General features: G+C 45.7%; 1 protein-coding gene across 1 annotated transcript in view; it reads left to right on the top strand.

The window, feature by feature from the left end:
* The first annotated feature begins 1655 nt into the window (after nucleotides 1-1655).
* Nucleotides 1656-11739, top strand: part of pcsk2 (proprotein convertase subtilisin/kexin type 2) — a 46705-nt gene continuing 36621 nt past the window's right edge. Inside the window, exons 1-2 of the mRNA XM_061231284.1 lie at nucleotides 1656-2254; nucleotides 4701-4805. Coding sequence (XP_061087268.1) covers nucleotides 2072-2254; nucleotides 4701-4805 — 288 coding nt within the window. The 5' untranslated portion in view covers nucleotides 1656-2071. The remainder of the gene's footprint in view (nucleotides 2255-4700; nucleotides 4806-11739) is intronic.

Raw genomic sequence — 11739 nt, 5'->3', positions numbered from 1 at the left:
CTAAAATACGGTAATTTGCCCATCTTCGTCATGTTTACCGTGGCTAATGATGGAGTGTACGTGAATGTGTCAGCGGTGAGAGGCTGAGCGTGACCGTTGCAATCTCGTATAACGTTACTGGTATCCGCGGCGATCACAGCAAGTCGGCAACCAGTGGGATATGAATGGCCGTTCCTCTCCTCGTGGTATGATTAGCACTCTCCGTTTTCAATAGCTCAAGGCCTTGCCACTAGTCTCCATAACCCCCCTTTTGCGTTGAATCTCTCTGGATGAAAGACATATAGCACGCTCGTTTTGTGCCTTGCCACCTACCTCCTGTCCTTGTTTATTTCCCCTTTCACACTTTGCTGAAAAAAATAGGTCAACCCAATGTCTGGGCAGAAAAGAAAAAACATTAACCTAGCTCTTTCTCTTTGGGTACTAACTGTTATGTTTTCCTGCAAGCAACACCAAGGTACAAATTCATTATACTGTATATTGCTAGCGAGGGGTATAACTGTATGCATCTATAGTGTGCCTCCCCAGTGACAAGCATTTGTACCTTCTAAGGCACTTTGTCACAAGCAGGGTCGGTGACAGTTCCTAGATTTCATGTTCAGAAAATCTCCAGATTCTGTGTTGTGTTTTCCCCCTGCGTCTCACGCCGTAATTTCCCTGGTCTCTACAGGGGACAATGCGGAACAAAGCAGAGCTGGTTGGCTCGTCACATAAAGGGCCACTGGAACACTGGCGTACAGGAGCTGAATAGATGCGCGAGCCGTTTTCTTTACACCACAGCTTGACGTGTTGATGGCTTGTTGCCATTTATGTTCGGCAGCTTGTTGCTGTAGGGGGTTTAGAGGGTGTGTTATTTTCCATGCTGTACACCTGGCTATCTGAACGATGTCCTATGCATCTCTCTCTCTCTCTCTCTCTCTCTCTCTGCCCCCTCTCCTCTCTCTCTCACCCCCTCCCCTCTCTCATTCTCTCTGTGCCCGGGGGACAGGACAGGGTCACGACAAAGACCACAATGACGTCACGCTCGAGACCCTCAAACACACACACACACACACGCACACACACACAGACCTGACGGTCCAGTTAAGATGATATTAAAACAGAACTTGATTCGCCCTCCCTCGGTTGATTCCTCTGTTGCTGGTGTAACGGGCGTCTTGCTCGCATCGCACAGACTCTGAAGGAGGAGAGTGAGACAGAGAAAACACGGGTGCCATCATTCCGTGGGAAACGCCAGCCTCCCTCGGCTTGCCAGAGGGACTAAGATCTAGGCTCCCCCTGCCCACTGCCCACTCTCTCCCACACACACAACACTATTTACCGATTCCCTACCAGCCCAGCCTACACCTCCCTACCATCCCAGCCTACACTCTCCTTCTGAATCTAGCCATAGTGTTCTTCATCTGGCTTCTATGCCGATATGGCCACATAAATTAGTGTATCTGCAACACAATGAACAATTGACAGATTTAACAGAATGTGTCTTTCACGTGCTCATGGTTCATAGCTCAAATTGATAAGAGTTTATTTTTGAAAGCAGAGAATTGCACCATATCTGCCAGCGTCCTCCAGTCATTTACGAGGTGATGTAATCATTGTGCTAGTCTATATTTGGGATCTCGTTTTTTTTTTTTCTCCCTCTCCCGCTTGATAGGCAGGCCAGCAGCTTGTATGGAATAGAGGAATTGTCCAGGGTCCTGAAACTACGCTTACACCTCGGCATCTGCAAGTGACGGTTCCATCCGAACGAGGGGGGTACGACGGACACACCCGCTGGAGCTTATTGGACGGTGTTCAGCGGAACGTCACACGGAGAAGACCTTCTACACAGCGGCGATGAATTATAGATGAAAGGCTATATGCATATTTGGCAACGCGAAGCAAGCTTGCAGCCCCCTTCCGACAACAACGCTGCCCCGCTCGGACCCCTCCAACTTCAACCGATCCGCGTCCGCCCGGAGAGGACGCGATGTATCCCGTGAGCCGTTGATTCAGGACAATTCTTTCCTTGAAGCATCCCATCCGTAGAAGTAGAATCGTACCCCGGCGGCGCGCAGGCACAAATCGAGGCACGATGCTCGAATTTAGCCGAGATGGGGCAACAGTCACCTTGATATTGCTCCTCGTCACGGTTTCTGCAACTGCGTCCACGGAAGAAGCTGTTTTTACAAATCATTTTCTGGTTCAGTTACACGAACAGACAGGGGATGAAGCCCACCAACTTGCAACGGAACACGGGTTTGACAGTGCCCGAAAGGTAAGGAAACGTTACCAAAAAATAATTCAGCTAAACAATCACAATATAGGCTATTTAAAGTTACAGTACCGTACATTTCTACAATATATTTGAAGGGATTAATGTTTGTTCAGATTCATATCTGAAAGGTTTGGGTTGATTACTACAGATGAGATATTTATGTCTTGGCGGCATGCATAATTTCTGGAAGCAGTGAAAATAGCATACGTTTTGCATAAAAAATTATAAATTGTTGGAGCTTTGCCATTGCATAAACAATGGTCATTCCTCAGATTTTATAAAGAGATAGCCTACTGAGATCTCTTTAAATCTGTCTCTCTATAAATATAATTGCATAGCCTGTTATTGGTTTATTTCACATCCTATTTACCTGCAACTGTTGCAATTGATGATGTGGTGATTTCATTCTCAAACAAAATACTTAATTTCCATCTTTAAAAAGACGGTTGGAATGTTATTGCAAACATAGGACTGTATAAATGAAATACACTCACAAACATAAACCGGGAGATAGACGTAATGTTTATAGATCTGCAAAGAAGTCATAGAAAGCATTTAAAAAAGCACCATTAACGCTGTTTCAATTCTGTGGAGAATTAGAACCTACTGAGTCAACAGGTTTTTAAAGACTCCCCCGGGATGTTTCCAGACCGGGCCGGATAATTGAAAACTCACAGGAAACCGCTTGAAACACCTCTAACGCGGGAGATCGGATGCAAGCGTTGCATATACACGCGAACTGATTACCATGGATATTGTTTTTGGTGTCACCACGTAGCTACTAAAAATACCTTCTCCGAATAAAAAACACCAAGAGGCAACGCTTTTTTGTCGGGTAGCAATCGACAGATAATATATAAGCTAATATATTTAATGATTTAGATTATCATAATGCATCTCTTCACAGGGGCATTTCTTCTCCAAGATGAATGTTTACTTTTACGTATTAAAGCTTGTTGCCCGGCCCTTCTCCGTGGATGCTGCATTTGAAGCCACTCATGTAGTGTGTTCTGCAGGCTATGTTTTTAGTAATGTCCCGAAACTGCATCAAAGCCTGGGGGCAATTCAGCGATGCGTCTTAAAGCCAGTCTTCAAATTCCCCTCGTGTCTTCAGACCTTGGGGGATACAACATAATTTGAGTGAAAAATGTGTTAAAACTACAATTAGGAATTCAGTCCCCCTTGGAACATTTCAGTCCTTGTTACTCAAATCACAGTCCTCTAGGACCAAGAACTGGTGCTTTGCGTACCTGTTTACCTGGGAGTCAGGTGTGCAGACAGTCTGATCAATCAGCGGCACTAATTGATGAGTTATTACCTGGGAAAGAAGAAAACCAGGACTGGATCTGGATTTGAGGGCTGGATTTGAGTGCTCAGGGCCTCTTAATAGCCTGTCAGACAATTCACTGTCTGTTTCCCGATGTCGAAATCTACAACCATCAATTTGTCAATGAATGTAAAATTACCGTTCTGACAGACTTATCAAACGTCTCTATTAAATGTCAGACTGTGTGCTTTGTATGCAAGGAACGGCCTCGTTCAGCAGACGTGTGTGATGAGGCAATGCAGGAAGGACTCGATATTCAACCAGAGCGCTTAATACGATGGCTCCATCGCCCTTCTGCCTTCCCCGCCCACCTACATTACCATAGCTTTTCATTAATATCAAACGTACGAGTCTGTCCGTGCTAATCACGTTCAAACCCCATTACCTTACAACACCAACACCTGGCCACTATCACGGCAGCACCACGAGGAGAATTCTCGTTTCGAAAACGGAGAGAGAGGGAGAAAGAGAGTCATTGTTTCCCGAGGTGATTCATTTTGGCTGCTTCGCTGCTAAGAGACGGCGTATGTGTGTGTGTGCATGTGTGTGTGTGTGTGCGTGTGTGTGTATGTGTGTGAGTGTATTTGTGTGTGTGTGTGTGCGTACGTGTGTGTGTATCTGTGTTTGTGTGAGTGAGTGTGTGTGCGTGTGTGTATCTGTGTTTGTGTGTGCGTGTGTGTGTGCGTGTGTGTGTGTGTGTGTTTGTGTGTCTGTGTTTGTGTGAGTGTGTGTGTGCGTACGTGTGCGTGTATCTGTGTTTGTGTGAGTGAATGCATGTGTGTGTATGTGTGTGTGAGTATATTTGTGTGTTTGTGTGAGTCTGTGTGTGTATGTGTGGGTGTCTGTGTGTGCGTGTGCGTACGTGTGTTTGTGTGAGTCTGTGTGCGTGTGCGTGTATCTGTGTTTGTGTGAGTGAGTGCATGTGTGTGTATGTGTGTGTGACTGAATTTGTGTGAGTGTGTGTGCGTGTGTGTACGTGTGTGTGTATCTGTGTTTGTGTGTGTATGTGTGTGTGTGCCTGTGTGTGCGTGCGTGCGTGCGTGCGTGTGTGTGCATGTATGTGATGTCCACCGCTCCCCGGTAAAGGGAGTTTGACTCGGTCGTCCGTCCGTTCCTCAGGTCCCCGTGGCAGAGGGCCTGTTCCACTTCTACCCCAAAGATCTGACCCGGGCCAGGAGGAGGCGCAGCTCCAAACTGCGACAGCGCCTCCAGGCGGACCGCAGGGTGAGTGACCCCCCGTCCCGTCCCGTCCCGTCCCCATGGGAACGGGCCGGAACACAGCCAGAGCAGTGACACGGGGCGGAATGGAGGCCTTGTTGCCATAACGGCGGCCGGCAGAGCCTTCAGCAGTAATGACAACTACCAACCGCCACGGTGTTCAACAGCTGAGGAAATCCCCTGAACTATCCCTTTTTTTTTTTTTTGTTCGACTTGAAATTTGATGACAAAGTTTGTGATGAGTGACAGGTTGTTTCTTCATGCACGCGCTGCTTTATTTTAGGGGTTTAGTGAAGGCTAGGGGCAAGGGGGGAGGGGGGTATACAGAATGTTAAAACTACACAAGGGTCAAAGAAAGACTAAACATTGGCCTCAAAAATGAATGTAATTGAAGAGTGGGGAATATCTTTTTTCTGAATTATCTGAATTAAATCTGATATTGTCGTAGCTGTTAAAATGCTAAATGACTGTAGCATTTTGCTCATTTTTGGAATTCCCCAAACACTAACCTTTGCAAAAAAAATCTAATGAATTGAAGTGCCTCTCGTGCATATGGGAAATTTAAATGTCTTCTGTCGTCTGAAACAACTGATTTTCACATATTTTGCCCATGTGAACAACATAACAATGTAAAGTGAACGTGCGTAAGCTTACTTTAAAATAAAAAGTCACATTTGGAGGCTGAAGCTGTCAGATGGCGAATATAGGTTGAAAGTTGCCAAAGGGAAGCCATGTTGAAGGACAGCATCGTGGCTAAACATGGGAGGTAGAGAACTCACCTGTATCAGATAATTATCCCCAACCTGTGACTAAGCGCTTTGCATAATTGCACCCATTTGCACTCGATCCGTTTTTCACCTGGCATTATCATGTGTGGTGGCTCTGACTTTTTGCACGAAATTAATTCTGCAGTAATGGAAAAAAAAAAAAAACCCACATGTTTTTAAGTTAACAGCTATAACAAAGATGTTCAATTTAGCAGTTGAAAATCAACTTTTTTCCATTACTGCCAAATTAATTTAATGGTGTGCAAAATTCAGACCCACCACACATGGTTCAATGTGAAAGTACAAACTAATGTTGTCAGACAATTAAGTACTTGGATGAGTACATCGAATAACATTTTTAAAAGTTAATCACTGAGGGGGCTGAGGACCATTATTTCCTTAAAGGTGATTAAAATTCCTCTACCTTGTGTGTTCTCCATTTGTATAGTAGCTCGGCGCAACCGTCGTCCTTTTCTGACGTAGACAAAATGCACGTCGTTCCGGAATTATGCGATTCCACGGTGCTGTCTAATTTCTTTTATTCCACTTCCGTTCAGTTATTGAGTCGCTTTTCAACCAATGGGGCGTGCGGAGCAGTCTCTTGATTACAAAAAAGTGAACATTCAATAACATACGGCGGTGACAAATAAGGAGTTCAAACATACTCCGCTCATGCTGAAATGCAGTAATTAGCCTTCACAGTGAGCTAGTGCCTTCATGCAGAGCTAGGTTCATGTTTTTTCTTTTCCGCCCAGACACAGTTGACCTATTTTTTTCCAGCAAAGTGTGAAAGGGGAAATAAACAAGGACAGGAGGTAGTGGCAAGGCACGACACGAGCGTGCTATATGTCTTTCATCCAGAGAGATTCAACGCAAAAGGGGGGTTATGGAGACTAGTGGCAAGGCCTTGAGCTATTGAAAACGGAGAGTGCTAATCATACCACGAGGAGAGGAACGGCCATTCATATCCCACTGGTTGCCGACTTGCTGTGATCGCCGCGGATACCAGTAACGTTATACGAGATTGCAACGGTCACGCTCGGCTTCTCACCACTGACACATTCACGTACACTCCATCATTAGCCACGGTAAACATGACGAAGATGGGCAAATAGGAGTCGCTTCATTTACTTCGCACACATTGGCGCCATAAAAAGGCCCGTATAAAAACCCCAATGGAAACCGATTACATCCGAATACACCCCGGAGCACCGCCAGCTAACGCATCAGCCAGGTCGTTTTAACGGCGGTTGTTTGAGCTACGCTACAAACGACCTGCCCTTTTATTCGTGGTTTTGTAAAATCAGAATAAATGTCATTCAGCTTCTTGTGTTGATATGTGCGGCGCAGTGACGCTAAACCAGAATAACCGAAAACGCCCCAACTTGGCCTCCACCTTGCCGAATAAATTGAATAAATAACCGGAAATGAACATGGCTATCTCACTGAATGATGTGACTCTTCACTTTTATTTAGAGCAAAAGCGACTGTGTTAAGACTGTGGAAGACCTTCCTCTGGAGTGGGTTAATTAAAATCGTAGTGGCTTAAAAAAAATTAGATGTAGCTCCTGAGTCTAGCAAGGTCCTCTTTTCTGTAGGCATGATGTACAAACTGGATGACGATTTTTATTTTCGAAAAGCTTTCCCCCGCTGCCCCAAGTATTTCCTTCTGTGATTTTGAGTTAGGATGTCTGTCCTGTTTGTTTCTGAGAAGAAGAAAAAAAACCTCCATCTGCGCTCCATCTCAGATCGTGACATCAAAGCTATGGCATCTTAAATATAAGCTCGAAAAAAATGGCAGTATGAGTGGATTCTATGATGATCAAGGTTGGAGGCATTTTATGCCATCAGCGGAGTTTCAGTGACATCAATCACTTTAAATCTGGCCCACTCCGGTGGGAACAACAAATGAATCACCCTGTTTTTTTTTTGAGTGGGTTTATTTTCTTAAAAGAGTTTCTGAAAGCTTGACCGGAAGAGTGTTGGTTTAATTATAAAATAAATAAATAAATAAATACCCGACTAAATCTCTCTAAAATGAATTCGACCACTGGGGGTTTAAATTTGCTATTGAAAGCCGAGGCGAAGGCGCCTGACCGATTGATTGAATCTCCTGTCTCTCCCGAGAGTGCTGGCATTATGAAGCTGGAGAGAGAGAGAGAGAGAGAGAGAGAGAGAGAGAGAGAGAGAGAGAGGGAGAGAGACTCTCTTGCTACTGTTTTTATCCCCACTTTCTTATGGGGGGTGGGTGGGTGGGAGTTTGTTGTTATTTGCACTTAATGTATCTCAATGCTTTTGCAACACACTTGTCAAGCAAGCACATTTTAATCTTGAATCGTGAGAGAGAGAGAGAGAGAGAGAGAGAGAGAGAGAGAGAGAGAGAGAGAGAGAGAGAGAGAGAGGGCCTTTTCAGGGCCACCAGGCAATGGGATATTGATTGTACTCCTCTCAGTTCTGGGTAATTCCTACCTACATTACTTCCACGGAAGCTAGATTAATTGTCTTAAGTCACTGGGGAGTGTTTGTTTATTAACGAGTTTAGGAATACAGAAAATTAAGCAGGATGCAATTAAGGCAACCGGACAGGAGTGCGGAATCGAGCAGGCAAGGGGGCTTGATAAAAACCAACATTAGCAGTGACATTTTATTTTTTTTACCAATCCTTTCCTATCCAGATGAGTCCCACTGAGGGAGAGATAAGGTTTTTGATGGAGCCTTGGAGAAAAATATTATTGTTAGGAGAGATACTAGAGACGAGGACAGAGAAATACAGAACCCAGGGACACAATGACTTATAAATATCACACATTTACAAAGAAATCTGTGGGAAATGAAGATACTGGCCAACAGGTAGCTAAAGAAACGGATATGGTAAATGTGAGTGCTTGCATTTAAAGGTACGATAGGTAAGATTTTTGTGTTAAAACATTGTTACAGGACATGTTAACATGTTAGCCCTCTGCCTGTGTTCATTGTCCTTAAGTATACAGTTGACGGCCCGATACTCTGTACCAAAACATTGTACAGCTGTACAATAATTCAAGCTCATTGGTTTAAAATTGGTTCTAACTGCCACAGCCAATGGCGTTTCAACGTCAGCGCGTTCACAGAGAAGGGGGAGGGATATGAGCAGCGTTGTGGTTTGAGGGTGCTTGTTGCTGCAGTTCCCCTCTTGACTGTTAGACAGAAGTCCGAAATTACCTATCGTACCTTTAGCAATGATGCGATAGGCCTTTCCTTCCCCTTTATTCGTTGTAGAAAAGCACCGGCCCGATTGAACGTGAGACAGGTGTGACCGTGTCTCTCCACTCACTAGCGACCCCTGCTGGTCAATCGGTGGTCAGTCTGTTTGCACCAGCTGCACACGGGGCATCTTCCTCCGACTCACGTCTGCGCAGACACGGCCTGTGTGAAAAGCGTCTCGACGTCAGGTGTGCTGGCCTGCCCTCTCTACCTGAGAGCAGAGGGCGTGGCGGTGGCTACATATGTTGGGCTGTTCGAAAGCTAGACTGAGATTGAGAATAAAGGCCCGGCCACACCAAGGGTCGATAACTATAACGACAATTATAACCATAACGATGAGAGCATCCGCACTCACGGAATATAACCTTCTGTAAATAGCCTCTCGGCTATGTAGTCTGCCAATTTGGACGTGGCACCCTGTAAATATGTAAATGCGAGGACCACGAGTTGACGATCCCTGGGATAGAAGAACCGTATCTAGTTTAAGAAAAATGGCTCAATCGGGTAATTCTCACACTGTTCTCATCTGCCACAGAGGCGGAGTTCCATGCCGAACTAAAATGGCTTCCCCATATGGAGACGAGCCAAAGAACCTTTCTTTTCCTGAGAGCGTGGCCATTTTTGCTCGGCAGTGTAGCTCTGAAAACAAGGCTTGTTACCAACCACACAGTGACCCCCCCGCCCCCCCCCTGCGGTTCAGAAGCAGTGAGGAGGGGTGCCAGGATGGCTCCATTGTGACTGGTTTCACAGATGTCTCTGCATGTCGTGAGCTGTGCAGTGGCGCATTTGTGACTTAACGTCCCGAGACCCTGGGTCCTCAAACCGGGACACTACTATCTCCGCTTCCCTGATACAGTGTGTCTCTTAACATACGGGACATTAAATTAAAATGATTTTATTATTTTGAAAATGTTTTTTCCACAACATGTTTTTTTGTCATCCGAGACAGTAAAATACTTGAGATTTGCTCTCCCGGGAGGATGCATAGGAAGAAAGGATGTGATCTAGGATGTAATCTAAGAAAGGATGTGATCTAGGGCTCCTACACTTCCAAAATGTGATACATGCTCTATTTCCTGGTTTGCGATCTCAATGGTACACATCCGAATGAAAACCATCCCGGCGCCTAAATAAATTGAAAGTCGCCTCCATCTATTAGCCGTCACTGGAGTGAAACGAATTAACCAGGAAGAATTCCCCCACTCTGTAAACAGCTGTCAGCATGAGAGACAGGGTGGTATGTTTTTCCCTCAAACTTTGTGCTGGAGACCACCTGCAGACGTGGAAATTCAATTATAGCTAGCACGGCTGATTGTGTGTGCCCCACACTCTAAGTCTTAACTGTCACATCATTCAGTTCTAGGTCCTGTCTTCAAAACCCAGCACTGGATTGGCTTGTTTTTTATTTATTTTATTTATTTTCCACAATTTAGTGGGTTGCAAATTTACACTTTAATTTGCCACACTCGGTTTGACAGTCTCACACGGGAATGAACCCAAGGCTCGGAAGACGCGAAACAAAATGTCTGCCGGTGACCTTGTTTCCCTCCTAACAACAGGGGCCCTGCTCTTGTGCTCCGACCGCTGTGTGTAATTCCGGTTTAGAGTCGGCCAAGCTCATTGGGTGGCGGGCTGCCTATTGTGATGCGAGCGAGCGTGAGGTTCTCCCCCCCCCCGCCCTCCCCCGAGAAGTAGTGTGGTTAATTACCAGCCTCTGTCCGCCGCTGGTGAACAAAGAGGAGGCTAACGCTTATCTGCTAACCTGCGAGGCTCCGCGTGACTCAAAGCCGTACTGTACGCCCTGCTGGACGCGGACAAGGGGGAGATCCTGCTCCGATCGCGCCGATAAAACCAAGCGTGAAGCGTGGAGATCCTCCACGGCACAGACCGAATATCAGTCGTCGGCCATTTCTAGTGTTTGTGTTATGGCAGTGAGGGGGGGGGGGGAGAGAAAAAGAACAAGAGATTAATGACAGTGTTTTCCGTATGACTTCAGGATCCTCTCAATCCTCTCAAGTATGTACCTGTATGTATCTGCATTAAAAGGGCAATTTACCACCGAATTTGTAACAATTAATTACATAATTTGACCCAAAAAAAATTATGGCTGCTTTCGAAACCGCGTACTGACATACTACTAAAAGGGGCACAGCCTATTTTGAACACTGCCTATGCCTCAATTAAGACAGGTGACCATGTGCTGATGTGAGTATTTATAAAAGAAAAATCTAGGAGGTTCTAGTACTGCAGAAAAAAAGGGGTTTAAAAGGTTACTGCTATCATAACAAGGTCTTCAAAAAAAAAAAAGATGTGTGTTGGCCTGTTTTATGCCAGCGAGATATAGAGTTTTATATCGGTCGTATAAACTCTCCCCTGGAAGCGTCGCGGTTATTAATCTTCGCGGAAGATTCACGGCGTGTTTTTGGGGCTCGTAGCTCCCATCAGCAAGGAATTGTGGGACCAATTTAAGCCAGCGGAGCCAGCTCTTGCGCTCGTGTCCTCGTCTCAACTCGTGTTTCCTCCCGGCAGTGCTAACCTTTCGTTTTTTAGGATCTTTTTTAAGAGCTCTCCTGCACCTACGCATATAAGTAACGTGTCTGCGGCCTTGTGAATTCATTGTCCCGTTTAGCGACGCCATTTCCTCGATGTTTCTAATTTCAGCGAGGGACCGCAGACTGTGAAGCCCTGCGCGTGGGGTCGTGACTTGGGATGGGGACGCTGTATGTGTGGAATTGCTGTTATTAGGGGTGACGTTGGCTCAGGCGGAAAGAGCGGTCGTCCGGCAGTCGGAGGGTTGCAGGTTCAATTCCCCCGCCCGGGCTGTGTCGAAGTGTCCCTGAGCAAGGCCTTGCATGGCAGCCAATCACCGTTAGTATGTGTATGAATGGGTGAACAAGTAGCATCAATTTTACAAATGGCAGGCATTTATA

This window comes from Conger conger, chromosome 2, assembly GCF_963514075.1.
Source record: "Conger conger chromosome 2, fConCon1.1, whole genome shotgun sequence".
Taxonomy (NCBI): domain Eukaryota; kingdom Metazoa; phylum Chordata; class Actinopteri; order Anguilliformes; family Congridae; genus Conger; species Conger conger.
Note: the sequence above shows the minus strand (reverse complement) of the source record. Positions and strands in the feature narration are given on the sequence as shown.